Source organism: Falco punctatus (genome assembly GCF_963210335.1).
Source record: "Falco punctatus genome assembly, chromosome: 4".
Lineage (NCBI taxonomy): Eukaryota > Metazoa > Chordata > Aves > Falconiformes > Falconidae > Falco > Falco punctatus.
The window spans coordinates 42305132-42324932 of record NC_137583.1 but is presented as its reverse complement, the minus strand read 5'-3'; the positions used below and the strand labels follow the sequence as shown (position 1 = coordinate 42324932).

At 42.3% G+C, this 19801-nt stretch overlaps 1 protein-coding gene across 1 annotated transcript; it reads right to left on the bottom strand.

Annotated features, from left to right (window-relative positions):
* Window positions 1–2302: 2302 nt before the first annotated feature.
* Window positions 2303–19383, bottom strand: HAPSTR1 (HUWE1 associated protein modifying stress responses). The gene is made up of 4 exons (XM_080384635.1): window positions 18986–19383; window positions 18102–18182; window positions 13728–14003; window positions 2303–5648 (listed from the first exon to the last, which is right to left on the bottom strand). Exons 1-4 carry the CDS (start codon window positions 19203–19205, stop codon window positions 5404–5406), a joined length of 822 nt encoding a protein of 273 aa, XP_080240761.1. The 5' UTR covers window positions 19206–19383; the 3' UTR covers window positions 2303–5403.
* Window positions 19384–19801: the final 418 nt, after the last annotated feature.

Here is a 19801-nt window from a genome sequence, read left to right as displayed (position 1 = left end):
CAGCTTTCAGAACTTTGGTTGAAGACAGTTATCTTCGGCTGTACTTTATGAAATACATACAGGAAGATATCACTGCTACCAATCGTTGCAAAAATCTCCCCCCAGAGCTTTAAAATTTTTAATTAGTTTCAAAAAAGCCCAAGCTGCTATCCTTTACAATAGCTACAAGAATGGCCTAAAGCATTCCAATGATGCAAAGATTTTTGTGGCTTGGAAGTGGCCTAAAGTTCATCCCTCTGCAGAGAGGCAACACTATATGTAGTTGGAGCTATTAACTGTACGAGATCAAGTAATCATACAGACTTGGTGTTTTCTCCCCATCATACTTTTGCATACCGCATTATAGACAAGACAAGAAATCCACTTTAAAAGGAGACAGCTAGGTTGAAACAGTCACCAATATGAAACTGAAAATATGTGTTAAGAGTAACAAATGCTAATCTTTAGGCCCCTCAGCACCAACCGTATTCTGTGAGCAGAGGTAACACCTGGTCCTATGGGCAGGAGCTGGAAGTGACCCCATCACACCACCAGCAGAAACAGAACAAGATTCTTAGTATACCTTGTTTAAATGCAAACATTCTGTATCCTCTGCTTTGATGCTTTGTAAGAAAGCCAGCAGGTGCACAAGATACCCAAAGAATCCTTGCAGCTTGAGTTTCAAAGCTGGAGAAGCATCTAGTTTCTGACAAAAATGCAAGACCATTACACCATGACAATACAAATGAGGACCCCAGTATTTTCTTTCAGGTACAGCTTGCTGGTCTGTAGCATCCAGAACCAGCTTCACCTTTACACCTACAACAAAGCTGATAAGAATGGTGAAGTATCACAAAGCACGCTTAAGTATTGATCAATACTTGTTATACTGAAGACAGAAGATTTGCAAACAAACCATAGTGGCTTCCCAATAGGTTCATAGCAATTCCAACAGTGTCATAGTTCTTGTGCACTCCCCCACCACTTCCCATCTTTGCCAAGGAAAATACAGCCCTTTCGTATAGTCCTGGTGTTCAAAACACCCAGATAGCTGCTGTAACACCAGCATCACTGGTCCAAAGTCACTTAGGAAGTGCTGGAACCTCATTACCCACTCTAGAAACATCTAGCTTCCAAGTCTCCTCATAACAGAGCGAGGCGATGCTTCCATACTGTGCAGCAGTGTATTCTGTTTATTCACCGCTACCCCCGCAGGCTTCAGACACATTTAGTTCCCTCTCAAGATGGTCTGACAGAGGCCCAGTGCCAGAATGACCGCAGAAGGCACCAGTGCGGACTACAGAGCCGTTCCACCATAAGCTCTCAGAGCAAGTTTACCAGCCTCGCACCATCCGCAGGGGTGACATGCGCAGACAAGGCAAGTTTGGAGACAGGCACGCGTACTGACAAGCACCAGCGCCTTCTGCGTTACCTCAAATAACCAGAGGACCTGGCAGGAGCCAACCACAGGGCCCTGTGGCTACCCCAGACAATCACACCAGCCCCACCTGGTGCAGGGAACACAGAGAACAAGTCAGGTGTGCATTCCTTATTCCTGCCAAAACATTAGTAGCTCTAGGTGAACATTTGAAAGATGCTGGTTTTTTACATGTCATTTAAGAATACTTTCCAATTCCCCACTGGAACATTTTACTGGCTAAAAGAAAAAATGGTAACAAAAAAAACCACAACATTTTTTTTACTTGAAGCTCCTGTGAAATAAAGCTTTCTTTCACAATGAAATTCAAAGACCTGCTGATACAGCCAGTAAATAGTTTGCAGGTTTAGGGACACCCACCTAAAGCAGGAAAAGCTGCTAATTAAAGCACATAATTTCATTTCAGTCCAGAGTCCTTTGCAAGAGATTTGAAAGCTCCACTATTGAAGTTAATACCACTTAACTGGCTAAAGAGATTTTAAGTGAAATAGTTCAAGACATTGTTCTTAAGTATTAGTGATGTTAAACACTGCAGAACATCTTGTACAAATGTAACAGGATGCCCCAATTCCTAATATCTTCATTAGTCCATAAAAGACAAAGCCCAAGTGTAGCTAGAGTGGCCAGCTACCACCAAATGGCACTCCTAAAGAAAAACCCTACTCTGCAGAGCTAAGCAAGCCTGTCAAGGCACACTGACCAGATCTTGGTTTGGGTTTACCGATGGACCATATTATTCAGAAACTTAAAGAACTACAAAGCAGCCTGATTAGTTGTATTTTTTTTTTTTATTAGGTTTATTATGACTTAGAGTTTCTATTACTCCAACTGGGTAAACCACATTTGAGAGTAAGTTTAACTGCAGGACTTCAGTTTCAGCCAAAATCATTTTTGCATTACTTTATTGTAATATAGATTTAAATTTAACATTTAAAACTTACTTCATTAATAAGCAAGCCAAGCTCAGTAGCTTCAGTGCAGGATGTACTTTATGTAACTTGCCGCACATTCATGTTAGATTTGATGTACATGGAGAAGAGACCGGTCAACTGTACGATTCATAGGAGAAAGCAAAAGTAAGCACCATTTTTACCAAACTAAACAGTTCTCAATTCAGTGTTTCTTACAGAAAACTCAACTCACTTCTGGCTCTAGGAGCTGCAGTTCAGAAAATAGCTGAAAGCTATCTCCAGAACGTCAATTTTCTACACTGGCACAAGAAATAGTCTTCAAAGCAACAGGTACTGGACTTTTTTATTATTTTTTTTTTTAAGAGACAACCTGTTCTCCTTGTGTTTACCAGGTGAATACATGCATTTTTGATCATTCTGGCAGAGGTTAACAAAGAGCAAACAACAGCTGGGGCTAAATGAAAAACAATCAAAAAGTTGCCAAATATTTAAGATACAAGCAAAAAAACATTAATGCAACCAGTTTAATATCTAAGCCTGCTTTCTTTCAAAGAAAAATGGCACAAATTAAATAAAAAGCCAGACAAATTTAGTTTTAGGTGGTACTAGACTGAATTAATGCCTCAAAGCATTAACAGGATTTATTTCATTGCAAGGAAGGGGAGAAGTAATTCGAACAGGCTCTGTATATTTGGACTAGACCAGAAGCACTGTTACAGTTTAGTCCACATATGCAGAACCGATACCAATGTGATGTTACCTTTACCACATGTAATAGTAAAGTATATTAGAAGTTGCAGAGCTTAAGCATCTTAGTTGTACAAGCCAGTTAATGAATAAACAGAAGAGCTGAAGACTGGTTCTCACACATGTCCTTTCAGTTCAGGACTCCAGATTTTCCTTTTTAGAACAGAAAAATCCCTCTGCCAACAGCCTAATAAATACTAACACATATATTTAGATACCATCTTCAAAGTCTTTGTTGAAAATGCAGTCTCCAAATGAAAACTAGCTTTATGCAGTATTAATATTTTACATAAAAAGTCTTATGAATTGTAGTTAATAGCAATAACTGAAATTAATATATACTGAGTCTTCAGGTGATGTGCAAGTTCAGCTATATCACACAGGTGGGGGTTTTGACCAGTTCTTACCGTCTTGCTTTGGACAGTTCTTACACTTGTCCCATAAACTACAGAATCTCTAGCTACAGTACTGTGCAACTGTTGACATCTTCACGAGCTCTTTGATGTAAAGAAAGTTGATGGAAGCACCACAAAGCAAGGAAACCATGCTCTCAGTAGAGCCTTGAGTTCTGAGAATTTAACGTATCATTGCTGTCTTGCCTTGACTACAGAACACCAGTGAGAGAACACCAGGGTAAAAAGGAGCAAAACTACAGTGAACTCTGCTTCAAATAGGGAAGGTAATACAAAAAAGATCTGACTCTACAAGCATGTAAGCAAAAGTCTTGAAGAGCTGTGTATTAATATGGAGCTCAAGGCGCCTTAACTTAGCTAGAACACCACATTTTTTAGCATTGTGAATCTAGCATAGCTGCATTTCATCCAAGAATCAGCCTACGCTTCCAGTTAAAGCATGCATACACTTCTCTAAATACCCATTGCCAACTTGCAGGTTTGGAGCTGCTCTTGCTCTTTATTCCTCTTTTATTATCCCTTTCATAGGCAGAGACTCAGAGGCCCAAAGAGCCAGAGCTCTCCACCAAAGACTTGCTGCATCTACATGCCAAAATAGTCAGGACAGTCTTTGAGACTGACACATATCCTTCTGCGCTCAGAAATGGACTTGCATCGGATCAGCCTTGATCTCTAGTTCAGGTTTAGTTTACACATAAGTTATGGCAGCCAGAGTTCAATCCTATGAATGTAAGCTCAACACAAAAAGAAAGCCATTTATCCTTTTTAATTCATCCTTACGGCACATTTATCCAGAGCTTTATAATCACTTCCAGTTTTAAATTGTTTTCTTAGCACTTCACAGAACCTGCATGTCACTCCCTCCTGAAGGAGATGGCATCACACAGAATCTTGTTTTAAGTTAGTCCAAGTTTCCACATGTGACCAGAAGTTTTACTTGTTAGAACACACCCCTTTTCCAACTATTCCCCCTCATTCCCTCTCCTCCCACCCCTCCCCAGCAATGGGCAATTACTTCACAAGAAATGTAAAAATGGGGTATGGGTGTACACAAAACCTACCCTTCACTAATACTGAACAGAAAAGCCTATTTTCCAATTACAGGACATCTTTCTCTAATTTAGGTCAGCACTGGTGCAGTCTGCACTGTGTATGTTTACCACAAGGATAATACCAATAAGTACATATATTTTCTCAAACTGATTTAAAAGCCTATGAAGTTAATTGGGGAAAACTTTAATATTGCTACTTCAGAGCACTAAAACACACAAAGTGAATCCAATAAAGATCCTTGTATTGATTCAATATTAAGTATTAATTGCATGACCATCATAGCACCTCTTTACATTATCACACAATCACCAGAATTATCAACTGCTTTTAAAACTAAAAAGGGTACAGTCCAATATTTATAACTTGCACACTGTTACTATATAGAAACTAGGTGCATGGTACAGTGCTGCAAAAATGGAAGCCTGCAGTTTTGACAAAGATGCCAAGTCATGTTGTAGACAATTTCAGTCAAACTGGCAATACTGTTTAAGCAAATACTCAACACAGCAGGAAATAAAGGACAAAAAAAAGCATTCTATAACCAAATAAACATCTGAAATTTCCTTTCCCTTTAAGAATACAAGTAAGGTCACTTTTAGCCTTGGAACGGATACATGTTTGCTTATGATGATCTTGCTAACTACTACACAATATCTGATGTCCTCTGCTAAGAATATAGTTTAAGAAAGCCGCAGTTACAAGAGGCATCTAATGTAATACCTAAAATTTCCTTTATGGCATTTACTGAACTCATTTGTCTTAAACAGTGAATATGGAAAGATGGCCTCATGTTTCCTTTTCAATAGTACTCTGAGGATCAAGTGGCTTTCAAGCAGCATGGTGGGTTTGAAATTTTTGCAGTTTAGATCATTCTGTTGCGTTTATGAGTTGGTGAGTCTGTAATGACATCGCCACACTGGGCTGAGGTACGCTTTCTAGTTCCACCATTGTCCAAGTGGAGTGCCATTTCTTCTGATATGAAAGTGTTCAAATCAACATCATGGAGTCCATTTCTCCTTCGACTAGCATTGGAGCCACTGCTCACGTGAGTGGGCGAGCCTGGGGTACTTGAGCGAACACTTATACTAGCCATTGCACCACTAAGACCTAGGGGGGAAAAAAAAAAGAAAAGTATTTAGGTCAAACAGTAAAGAAAGTTAGTTTCCCTATGTGTGGCAGAAGGGATTATGCTTATCTGACCTCTAGCAAGATAAAGACACTTCATCCTGCTATTTGTACCACACGTATTTGAAGCCCGGACACCTTCCCAGCTTTTAGTCCATGTAAGAATCCAGCGATTACTAGAACTGCTTTTTATGACATTAAAATGAGTTTCTGAGGTTTGAACAGCACACTACAGCAAATGCTAGCCTCATAAGCATGACACGCTGTTCAAAAGTATGTGTGCATATGCAATCTAGTATGAAGGCTTCACATTAGACCAATAGTTACACAGATGGAAAGTCCCCTACCAAGGGCTTTCCAGGTTGACCTGACTTGGTCTTGCTTCAAATGCCATTGCCACCCTGCTCCCTTTCACCCCCTCAGTCACTGCTGTTCTAAAAAACTGCAGTACAACAGTAGATTTCAGACAGGTGTATACCAAAGCTTTTCCTTTAAAAACTAGCTGTATTTCACAGCTGATGCTCTTCAGCAATGCATTAGTACCAGCAGAATTCAGAACAGCACTTAAAAACAACAAGTTAAGCAAGACAACATGTCAATCCCCCCAAAACGTGCTACTGACAGATCTGATCCAAAACACCATCCCAGCTTACACTGGGTTTGTGTTCAGATTATTTTTTATGTGTTCAGATTATTAAGAAAATGTTTAAATAAAACAAGCTTTTCTTGTAGAAATAAGGCCACAAACAAGAAAACCATGAACTTCATAATAAATTGAACTTTTTGTCTTCAGTAATGTTACTATTACAACTTCGCAAAAGCAGAACATTCCAAAACATAAGTTTAGTAAAGGGTGGTTGGTACATCAAAGCCTAACAATTCTTCTCAATTTGGAATTCAGGCTATATTTGTAGATAAACAGGAGCTCAGAGAAAAGACAAACATCTTTGCTATCATAACTGCTTCAAATCTGACTATTATTAAGAAAATTCAAAAACATCTGTTGGCCCTAGAAATAAGCTACCCAAGCAAGAGTCATGCAGGAAGATGAGCAGCATAACAAGGTCTACATCTGTGTATTTTTCTAGTTATAAGAACAAGCCAGTGAAGCTGTCCACAAAGATTTCTCAGTAACCTTCAAAATCTTGAATTCTCAGAGGTTCTCCAGCCTCAAGTACTCTGTGCCTCTGTCAAGCCATTGTACATCTTGTCTGTGTGTAAAGCCATTTAATATACATCTTCATATATGGTCAAGTAGGTAGCCAGATGCCACATGCTGACAAGTAAAGCCCAACAGAACCCCAGCTATTAGCTGCTGACAGGCCAAATAAGCAACTTCGGAGGCTCTGTGAGTAGACCGCTAGAGCTACTAGGTCAGTTGACAAACCTCAACTAGAAGATAAATTCTAAAGCCATGTGCAGCAATGACAGGTTGGCACACAAGTCAGGATAGAACAGGCTAACCAATTTCACACTAATGTGCATCACTGTTGAATGAACCACTTAATGCTTCGATCTTGTAACAGCAGAGAATACACTTTTGCACAGTTAGAGCATTACACAGCAACCAGTAGAAATAGCCACTAATCCTGATGCTTTCTTTGAGCTTTTGCTTACAGCTCATTCAACCATGACTCAGAAGCATGGTCTGAAGTCTGACAGAAACCATGCAGTTTCATTAATGTTAAAGTAATTTTTCATTCATAATGGCAGAAAGGATTTAAACATCAGAACCTGGCTTAGCGACGAGATAACTCAGAAACCAGGTTTGTTCCAGTACTCCCAACCATTATAAATGAGAGGTTCTGATACATCTACCAAAGAAAGTAAAGCAGCTCACTGGCAACAGACAAACAAGCAGAAAGCCAATTCAGACATCATTAACTTGGATTAACCACCAATATGCAAAATTTGGGCAGGTAACAAATCACAATTCAAAGACAACAGCAACTGGCATGACATTCAACTGGCATGACATACATTAGAAAGTATTAATTGATCCTGTACATTTGAACTGGAAAAAATCTGACAGTGCACAGAAGGTGATGTTGTTTCAAACCCCAATTGGCATTGCAGACATTGCCGCCACACCACTATTCCTGGCAAAATTGCTCTGAACGTAAGTTCAGTGTTGTTACTTCCACCAAGCATCAACAATTTACACCACTTATTTACATTATACAACCCATAACCAAATGGCTAGTATACTATTTCAGTTTTATCATGACATCTTCTCATTATGTCTAGTGCCCAACTAAGGAGAAAAAATTTAGTCTAAATCAACCCCAAAACTGGCCTGTGATGAGTGATGCCAAAAAATGTGTCCTCACAAGAACTGTGTTTTTAAGCAGAGCCTTTTCAAGTAACAAGCATTTTTTTTATAATTAGCAGATACATAAGTCTGAATTAAAAGATGCATCTGTAATACGCTGCAGCATATTCTAAAACAGACTGCCAAGGTTTGCAAGTAGTGCCTCAAGCAGGCATTGACTTTCCAATATTTAGGTAACACTGAATCACTGCACATTTAAATACACAGACAACCTTCAGTAGATGATTAAGAAGTTAAAATCTTCACTCGATCCCAGTGTCAGAGGCAGGAGACTAGTTCTGAATTAATTTCTACAAATACAGAGGTACAAGGATATTGCATCACAACATGAACTTTAGTTGCAGTTTCATCTTGCATCTCATACAGGTATTTAGTACTGAACTAGTCAGTAACAGTCATTACTGAGTATGCTAACAGACTGAGCAAGAGTGACAATCTGCTATCAGTTACTGGCAGTTAACCATATTACACAGCACTACACATCAATCCAAGAGAGCAGAACTGGCAAATGAAACATTGAGATCACAGTCTCGGATCAGGTAAGCAAGCTAACATGGAAGAGTCAGAAATAAAATGTAAGGCATGCACTGAAATATCAAGTTGCCATTTCATGACAGCAACATCTTTGAAGACAATCAGCAATGCAACTGAAAGGATCCATTTTTTTTGTTGCCACAGAAAGCATGTTTCAGGAGCCATGATGCAGTTTATTTTTTCTTGAAAGGTTGTTGTAATGTAAAGAGGAAATCTCAGAAAAGGCATTTTTGAGAGTTATTCTGACTAAGTGTTCAGTGGGCCCCGAGACCTCTTCCCAAAGCATTTAACTATCTAAATCAATAAAGCAAGCAGTAATAGACACTAGGAAGTAGCAAGATGGCATGATTGTTACCGATGCCATTTCACAACCTCAAATTTCAATACTGTGATTAACATGACCTAGTCACAGGTACATCAGCTATGTATAGACAAGACATATGCCAACACACTACGGTGTCTTTACTTCTTCCATGATCCAATGACCACTTCTGAAGTCTCCTACAGCCTTCTACAGGAGACATTTCCTTTTTTACTACAGGCCTTTAAAAAAAGAACACAGCTCCCTCCTTTTTTAAAGGTGAAAGGATTGAAGTGGAGGGCATATCTGAGATATTTCACAGTACTTATTACATTCCCATTCCTGCCATATCTTTCAGTCATCAGCAACATAGCTTCAGATGGCATTTCATACCAGTAACCTCACCAAAAAAGCTATATGCTAAAGCATTTATTATAGTACTACTAAAAGATGCTGCAGTATAGAAGAAACTGACTGGTACTAGCTAGTTTATAAGTAAATACTCTCCAAAACTATCAGGTGATTAGAATGCCCAGCTTATAGTATGTTTTATAGAGTATGAAATACTTAAGGTAAATGAACTTGCTAATTGAGTTGACAGTTCTATCAATACTGGCCTAAAACTGTAGATGCCATTTTATCAGCTGTGTACTCATTATAGACATGGATACAAGTTATGCCATGGTAATGACCTGAAAAAGATACTGGGTAACTACTGTTCAGTTTAGTAACTGTATTAACTATTGTTTTTCAAAAGTTTTTATCAGGAAGTACCAAAAAGAACATTCACGCTTAAGTGTGACTAGAGCAGGAATTAATTAATAACCCCAGATAAATACAAAATGGCATGCAGACAGATCCTTGTCGTCACTGTCATACTCACCCTTTCACAGCACTGCTCAAAGAGCAAATTTTAATAGTACATACTAATATACAACTCTTGATAGCTATATCTACACAACCTTTAAATTAAACTTTCAAACTGTATCTGAACTCTGCTCTCCTACCCTCCGCTTCTACCAACTGCTGCTTCTCCACTCCACCAACAACTGCTGATGTTTTATACAGCAGTTTAGCATTTGGAGAAGAGAATAAGGAAGCCTAATGGGAATCCAGGCTCTTTAAAAGGGGCCAAGCCCCACACTTCTACATGCTAGAGCAAGGGTTCCCTCACTCTGCCCCAAAGAGACCAAATCACATTAGTGATACACATCACATCAAAGCAAAGGAACAGAAGAACCAACAGTCCCTCACTGTGCTGTTGCCTGTTCACATCTTTTAGTTAAGAAATCTCAAGTCTAACACATTTCAGCATTGCCTTCCCAAGCTTGCTTCTTCCACCTCCTCAAGTCATAGCATTTTCTCCCATTATGCTGGCAGAATAGCTTGTAAAGCATGGAGCACATCCCACAGTAAGAGACCAAAGCATCATTTCAAACACGGACTGTGCACCAGCACAAGCACTGCAAGATTTGGTATGCCAACTACAGCCAGGCAGAAAATGACCTCACACATGTCAGCTTTTGGGAATCTTATGACCATTTAGCTCAGTTTGATGTAATTCTGTCATTTGAAACTCTTGTCTTCCAGAGCTGGATGTGGCAATATGCGTCCAGAAAGTAGCATAGGTATGGATGCATCTTCACTTGTCAGCAATGACATTTTAGGGACTACTAGAAGTTAAAAATTCAATGCCATCTTCAAAATGCTGAACAATAAAAGTATTATCACCTACTATCACATCTTACAATGTTAAACACCAATAAGACACACAGTTCTTGAAGTTTCAGAAAAAGCCACCTGAACTTCAGAGTAAAACAGTATTAACTTGAGCTAGCTAATCAGCTTTTCTTGAAGGCTTAACTTCTCAGGTATTCACAGTTCAAGTTACCAGCCATGTTGTATTTCAAAGGTTACCCATCAGCACACGAATAATTGAGAGCTCATGTTAAGGGAAAGGATTTTTTTTATTATTATTTACCAGTTTACTCCTTTAAGACCTTACTTGATTTCCAAAACTCCTTCTCAAGTACCCTTAAATCACATACAGATTTCAGTAAAAGCTGCACAGCATACAAGCCACAGAGTTAAAAGAGGTAGATCACATACACCTTGAACATTGTGTCACTGTACTTTCTGTCATGATCCTTTTGTCACGATCATTTACTTTTCGCTACTGTAACAAGTCTTGAAAGCACAACAGTAGAGAAGTTTCCTTATAGCACAAGGACTATTGACAACTAAATCCACAAGACTAAATTTTGGGTTCAGAATCCCTAGCTTTTGTCAAGAAAACTGTCAACTACCTTGCAGAGCTATCACATAGCTAAGGTATTAGCAAGGTTTGAGACTAAAGAATTAAGGCTAGAATGCCAGTTTTAACAGATTTCAGATACAACATACAGTTTTAAAATTATACTGATACCTAAAGATACTCTTCTCTAATGTTGTAGTCAAGGGCATACACCCAGAATTGTGTTTGATGTTTCAGGAAATAATTAGCTGTTTTGTTACCACATCTTCTGTTGAAGTTTTCAGATGTGATTATGAAGTTTTTAAGAGCTTACATGATCAAAATGCAGCTATTTCCCCCATCACAGAGCCAGATCAGCAAGTTCAGCACCATGGTCTTTAGACATATATTACTACCTATTTCTGAGAAGTCAATAAACCAACGCTGCCTCCACAGAGCTTTATTTGGTGTTGCAGATTCATATCTATCCCTGCTTCACTAAGAGCAGAAAACTCTAGCATTGTCCCTCAAATCTAATCCAGCCTATCCATATTTCCAATACATAAATACTCTTATTTTGACAGAAAGCCTAACAGCACAAAGCCAGATTCCTTTACAAGCCAGTCAAAAGCTCCTCTCAAAGCCCTAGTCCTCTACACTTGCTGAGACCACTACTCACTATTGTCAGGCTTTCTCACATTTCCTCACAATACCTACAGGCAAAGCACTTAAAACAGCCTGACAAAAATGAAGACAAGCATAAAACTACAGAGGACATTAATTTGCACATACCTGAAGACCCTACAAAGTTTCAAAATCAAAACAGATCCGAGAAGCCCTATAACAAACAGGAGAACAGTTTGGAAGATTGTTTAATCACAGCTTCCTTAAAGAAAATGAGGGGAGAAGCTGGAGGAATGCAGGCATATGCGGGCAATAGCCTAAAAACAGTTAGGCTGAATACAAGCCTAGTCACTAAAGGATTAGCACAAAAGCATTTGTGTCAAAGACCAGACTGAAACTGATATCAGGAGAACCTAATCCAGAAGGTGACTGACATGCAACCTTGTCAACCAGCTGATGAAGAGTGCATTTCTAGCCCCTGCAGTGCCGGTACAGAGCAGGAAACTTCCTAGTCTTCATGACCTTATATTAGATTATGAAATATTAAAGAGGTCTTTATACCTCATGGTTCAGACTCCCATGCTATAGAGAAGCAACTTCCCTAAGTCATGTCTATACAAAGCTGATTTTAAGAAATACAAGGAGCTGAAAGTACCCACATTTACTCCGCTCGAGAGCTCACTGTGCTGAAGCAAGTCCAGCAAGCTTACTCTCACCTGAGAGTAAGCCTTTGTAGTTAGAGCTAACTGCACACTGGATTCAACTACAGTTTCAGAAAAAAAAATTTAAGGAGTGTTTTATCACATCCTATCAGGTGAAAGTCAGCTTCTGCAGTTGCTCTACTCATGAAATTAGCTTTACCTACTGAATAAGCCATACTGATCCACAGAATTCTCTAGCCAGCTTCCAATAAGAGACAACTGCCAAAAAACTACAACTCAGTAGAAGCTTGATTTAAATGGCAACAGAGCAGCAAACAATACCAGAATTAGGCTGTCACCTAGACAGTAACAGCATCTGGCTATGTACCTTGAAAAACCACTACAACGCTGCAGAAGCAAGGCTGCATTTTCACAAATACACTCATCTCCTTAACTCATTAATTCCACCCCACACTGGGAATACTGCGACAATAAGAATTTCATTTAAGTTTCACAGGCTGTACTTCTAGGTAGCTTGATTTTGATTTTTAGAATGGTCAACTATTCATAACTCAAGGTATCTGCTACACTTCAGGATTTTACAAGGTATAAAACCCACAGATGAACTGATTTATTTCACCTCAGGAGCTTTTAAAACACATTTTTATCACTTCTAGGTAATAGTCCAATACAGAATAAGCTAGAGAATACACATATCTGAAAAGATAAAGACACCACCAACACGGGGGAAGGGGGGGCAGGGAGGAAGGAAATTCAGTATGACATTGGAAGACATTTAAGTCTGAAAGCAAGCTAAGCTAAGTTCCAAACTGGACAAATACACAATGATGAGCAACTAAAGTACACTTCCCAGAGTATTTTAGAGTAGAATGCTAAACCATATTAACCAGTGCACAGTAACAAGGGTACTGCAGCGAGATGAGGTACCCCAGACAGAACCTTCAGGCATTACATTTCCTCCTTAACCCCACAAGTATTTGCTATTAGCCAAATCTTAGTATTTAACTAGTTGCTAACATAGTATTATCATTTTCCAAGATTTCTGTTTACTTCAGCATTGGTATGGATGCCAAGTCTCTTCATGCTTCAAAGACACTACCAAGAGCTGATACTTAACTGTTGAGTTCACAGCTGCAGAGTATTACACACCCAAACATCATTTTTATACAGTACCTTTTCCTCATTCAAAATATTTGACTATGCAGCTTTCTACTAGCTAACATGCCTTATACATGCAAAAACTCCCTTAGAGATCAGATACGCCTTCATCTGAAACAGCAGCTACATGACATAATACGACACGAGCAAGAGCAAGACATGCTTTACAAACCCCCACCCAGTTTTAACCAAGTAGGATTGAAAAAGTTACTGTTACCATGCAGAGCTATGGCTTCACGGAAGGGCTGCAGATCAGTCTCTACAGATGAGCTAGTTTCTGTTGAAGTAGCTCGGTTAGGGGATACTACAGTCAGTCTTGGGGGAGCTCTAGAATTTCTTGGAGGAGGAACTTTCCCACACAGGAAGCTGATCAAGTCTTCTCTACGAATAGTTCTTCTGCGTTTTTTAACCCAAGCTAACACATCCTTATTCCGACGCTGATAGCCAATCTGAATTCCTACATCAAAGCTTCGCTGATGGGCATCCACACTTTCTGTAAGAAGACAGAAAAAAAGTTTTAGTGTTACAGATAGAGCAATGTATAGTATTGGCACATCACTGATGCAGCTTTCTGTCAACCACGAAGCCAACCACGGGAAAGAAGTCCATCTTCTACAGGTTACTGTAATGCAGTACCAAGTTAGCTGTAACAAACGAGCTAGCATTGAAGATTAGTTCAATTAAACCTAAAAAGAGTATTAACTAAAAATTCCACACACTCTTTAGAAATCAGAAAGTCAACTAACTCAAGCACCACCTGAACAGCATTTACTGTTATTTCAGGTCACCAGTGCAGCACTGCTTATGAAACCGTATTGTATTAACATTAAAATCATACTTTGAGCTTGTCAGTCTGAGGAAGGTACTTAAAATCAACAGACAACACACTTTAAGAGACACACTCTGCATCAGTACAGTCAGGAAACCCCACACACAGAGTAACTGCTTTTCTTGACTCTAACAAGGAATTTTCAGAACTCAGATGTGTTTAGAGTTGCCCTAGTTTCATCAAATTTCAATTGCAGAGGCAATTTGCAGGAGGCCATAGTTTTGAGAACTAGTTAAGGCAAGTGTCCCCAATGCCTTTCAAGTCTAAGAAAATTTCCTTCCCCATTTAAGATCTCATTGCAACTTTAATATACAAAACCTTTGAACATGTATTATTTGCAATTAATCCCACCACAAAAAGCAATTTCTTCCTCCATTGAAATAACTGGTCACCTGTGCACATCAGTTATAACTGCACTTCTAAGCAGCACTTAAGCACCTTGTATTACATTGCTTTCCAGCTTTGGTAAGTACATTTCTGGTTACTAGTTTAAGTACAAGTAAGTTTCAGACAGCAGTAACAGGTGGGACAAACCCTATTCTCTACACAATCACACTCATCTTGTTTGTCATAGATTTGTTATCAGAGCTTTGCCAATAAGTACTTCGGTTTTATGAGAATCACTGCAATGTTAATCTTGCTCCATTAAAATGGACAAGAAAAGACATCAACATACCAGTCCAATTTCATTTACTTGATTTCTATAGACTTCTTTAAATCTGGTAGAGCCAATTAAAACAGCTTTTTATATTGCTTTACTAATGAAGTCCAGATAAGAGCTATTTGCCCAGAACAATATTAAGAGACTTAAGAACAGCTGTCCAAGATGTCAGTTTACAGGTAAACCAAGTGGCATATACATCTAATCTAGTTTTCTCACACTCAAAAAAATTAATCCCTATTAAATGCTATTCTTAGGCTTACATTCTAAGGCAGCACTGCATGGTCCACAAGACAGCACTACAAATCTACACTATCAAAGAGCAGCACCAGAAACTTAACACAACCCACCAAAAGCAAAAACACCTTAAACTGATCATAATTAAATCTTGGGGCTTTCAGAATATAAGCTACACTGGTATATACACCAAGTATACTTAACATGGGAGTTACTTTTATGCACTCTAGGAGTATTTTGCTTATGCTGCTTTCTAATCAAAAGGCTAGATTTGCAAATGTGAATTCCTGTGAAAGCAATGGCAACTTGACAGATTATTCCTCCAGCCATTTTATACTCCACAGCAGCTTAGACTCCAATGCACTCACAGCAAGAGCTACTCAAACACTTCAGAGCCAATTTGAAAACTGACAATATTCCTTTAATCACTTCCTGCAATACCATGAGAAAGTCCTTCTGAGAGATGAAAAGGCTACCTTTATGTCAATACACTACTTTCCTCACCTACAAAAATGCTTTACAAAGGACAAACACGAACTAGTTATGAGGACAAATGCAATGACTGCTGATGTAACCTGGACAAGTTTTAGGCATCATTACACCCTGGGAAAGATTAGATTTATGGAAAAGCTACAACTACTTTAAGAAGTTGAACTGGCCAAATATAAGCAGTCACATTTCACATATTCTGAAATTACCAATTCAAAACTAACATCAGTACGCTCTGCTCAGTAGGCTCAGAAGTCTTATTCTAACATATGCCTAAGACTTTCTACAGTGCCCTTAAGTTTTCAATCCTACATTGCAAGCCATGCCTACACCTCTTCAGCACAATCTGGAAGATAATCAAATGTCTTTAAATGCATCTGCTATCACCAGCACCAATTCCTGATCTACGACATTCACAGTGTGGTATAGTACTAAACTTCCATTTTCAGAAAAAATGCTGACATTCAAGGCATCATGGCATTCTCCCTACATGTTCTTCCTCATGTAGCTCTTGTTAAAAAGAATTGTGATGCTTCAAAAATCCAAACATTTAGCAGATCAGAAAACAGCTGACAGGGCAAGAGGCAGTTTGTCATGTTCAGTTTATCACACGAAATACTTCTCCAGTGTTTTGACAGGGTCCTCCAAAATACAGACATTAATGAGTACGTGAGCAACGGATTTTTGAAGAGCCATGTTCATCACAAGGGAAGGCAAATTCATATTAAGAGATTGCAACTTGCCTAGTGTGCCAGTGTCTAGCTGGTTCTACCCATGTTCTCAAAGTTCTACCCAGTTGGAAGTTAGTTTAGAATTGAAAGATGGCAGTTCTGAAAAACTGAAGTACTTCAACACTTGAAGATCCATTTGAAGGAAAGACTTGTTTTGGGTGCTGTTTTTTCAAGTATTACAGTACACCTAACTGAAGACAGCTTCCTACTTAAATTCTAGTTTTCCTGATCACCACATATATACTCTCCTGTTAACCACGGTATTACACAAAAATAGTGCTCATTTTGCCTATATCACAAGTAATCAAGTGATTTACTTAAAAATAAAACAGCCTAAGTCTTTGTAGCAAATACATTGTAAGGGAGAGCAATACGATTTATAAAAAAGGTCTGTAATTATTTATTAACATCACCTGCTGCTACTCCTGCACCATGATCAAGTGACTAGTGTCCCAGACCACGTTCTAGTGACCCACTCCCTCAGGCCAACACCTACATGATGTTCTGCCCCTTTAGATGACCCATGACATACACAACATTTAAATGCATTTTCTGCAAGAGTCAAGTCTCTGGCAGTGAGGCTTATGCATCTACATTTCCTCCTTGCTCCATCCACATCTGTCAAACCTGATCAGCCATCACAAACATGTTCCTAAGTTCAACTGCTTAAAGCAAATTAAAACAGGAAAACCGGAGACAATTGAAAGAATATGCAGGTAGAACTACCAATAATGCTGTACAGACCAAGAAAAAATATACCCCTCCCAACTCAAAAAAAATATCAAACTACAAGTCAGAAAAACTCTGAACTTCAGGTTTTTCCTTCCGAGGAATGGAAGACAGTAACAATGGGAATCACATTGTGCCAGTTTAAGCCTCCACTGATATGGATACCATTTTTGTACAATCTTTTAAACAAACCAGAAACCTCTGAATGGTATGAATAATTCTTCTACAGACAAGAATTCTTGTCATCCAAAGAACAGCAGAGTGCAGAAACAAATCCTGACAGGTGTAAACACACACTAAAACAGCACAAAAGCCTAGCCACATGCAGAGTGCATTCTTATCGAAGTTCTGGCTAACACCACTTTCTTTACAGCCACCCTGGACACAGTCGCAATGACATTTAGTGGTTAAAATAAACTGGGAGGCTTACTTCAGACGCCTCACTCAGATGAAAATATAGCTCTGTCACGTAACATCTAAGCAGAATTTTACAAACACTAAACCCAACCTATGCTCCACTGCAAATGACATTATATACCGATATCCCGACATTTAACATGCCATGAAATATACAAAACACAGGAAATGTAAGCACTGCTTAATAAGCTACTGCAGTCTTCCCTTGAATTCATGAGAGTGAGCCACACACAAAAAAAAATCCCTTTTTCAAGGGTCTCCAAGTGAAACAGCTTTTAAGCTATTAGTCACTGACATGAGGCAACAGAAAAAATTCAGCTACCGTCAGCTAAAGTGGCCCAGAGAAAACTTGCAAGATTCAGGAAGCAGTCTCGGGTTAGATTTTATCAGGGTGAATAAGAGACATTAACAGGCCCTGCTTATGAGTAAGCGGGGCAGGAGGCAGAGCGGCCCGGCTCGGCGGGGAGGGCCGCGGGGGCAGCGGGGGCAGCCCCTTACCTTTGTAGAGGTTGGTGACCGCAGTGGCGGCGTTCTGGAAGGGGACCCAGAGGGAGAGCCCCGGCTGCTGGCACACCCGGTCTGCAGGGAGGGAAGGACACACGCTGTTTATTTTGGAGTCACCAACTCCGAACGGCCATGTTAGGTTTCGCCATTTTGTTCCACCTTCTGAAGGCAACTCGGGATCAGGGCCGAGAAGGGCGGGCGGGCAGCGGCCCGGCCCCGGGCAGCGGGCACGGCGGTGCCCCCAGCCCGCCGGGAAGGCGCCCGGCGCGGCCCCCGCCCGCAGCCCCCGCCGCACAATGGGGCCGGCCCCTCACTTCGCCATTTTGTCGGAACCTCTTCCCCGGGCCGAGCGTCGGGAGCCGCCGCCGGCAGGGCCGGGCCTCCCGGGCAGCCCCCACCCTCCCCGCCCCCGCCGCTCCCGGGCACCCGAAGGGCTCGCCCCCCGCCGGAGCGCCCTGCCTCCCCGGGGCCGCCCGGGCCCCGCCGGCCGCCCGCCCGGGCCGAGCTCTCCGCCAGCCGCCAGCCCCGGGGCGGGGGCGGCCGGGCCGGGCCGACGCCAGAGCCGGCCCAGGCCGCCGCGCCGGAGCCCGCGGAGGGCGACGTCCAGGCCGCGGCCGCGGTTCGCCCTCACGCCATTTTGTTTTCCCGTCTGCCTCTATGGACGAGCGCGGAGCCCCCGGGCCGGAAGCCCGCTCCTCCCCCTGCCCAGGCCGCTCTCGCCGCCACATCCCCTTTGTGAAGCCGCGGCCCCGTTGCCACCCCACCGCCGGCGCCCCGCCGCCACATCCGCGGGCCCGGCCCCGGGCCCCCCCGCCCAGCCCCAGCGGAGCCCCCCGGCCCGGCCCGCCCCAGGCCCCGCCAGCCCCCGCCCCGCTCACCCTTGTAGAGCTGCGCCACGGCGGTGGCCGAGTTCTGGAAGAGGTGCCAAAGCTTCTGCTGCTTGTGCTCAGGCTGCGCCGCCGCCTCGTCCTGCAGCTCCGGGGCCAGCGCCTCCTCCTGCTCGGCCTCGGCCAGGCACTGCCGCTCCCACTTGCTGAACCAGTGCTCGGGCCCGTGCTCCTGGATCTCCGCCTCGCCCTCCTCCTTCTTGTCCTCCATCCTCCGGCCGGCTCCGCGTTCCGCCTCGCAGGCCCGGCCCCCCCAGACAGCTGCGCTCGCCTCCCCTCCGCAGCCAGGCCGGCCCTACCTCACCCCCATGCTCCCAGGCCCGGCCCGCCAGCCCACCCGCCCGCCGGCTCCAAACACACTGAGCACCGGCGCCGCCCCAAGCACAGTAAAAGCTCGTCGGAGACGCCTTGAAACGTGCTGTCGCCTAGCACCCGCCCCCGCCCCCCATTGGCCTCTGTTGCCCCGGCACCGACGGTTTGAACGGCACCTCAGGCTCTCACTGGTCTGTCCGCACATCCATCGTGACGTCCTGTCGGGGGCGGGCCCTCTCGCAAGATTGGTTACCCCGCCACACGCCCGTGCGCAGTGTCGTTGGCCGCGGGGCGCAAGCGCAGTGGCCTCCCCCGGCGCGGCCGGGCCCTCCCCCTGGCGTGATGCGCTGGGTCCTGAGGCGGCTCCGCCCGCCCGCGCCCCTCGCCCCCCACCGGGCCCGGATGCAGGCGGCGGGCCCGGGTGGCCGCTCGGGGGCTGGGGCCCCGCCGCCACGGGCAGGTGGGGCTCTGCAGTCGGGGTGCTCGCGGGGGCAG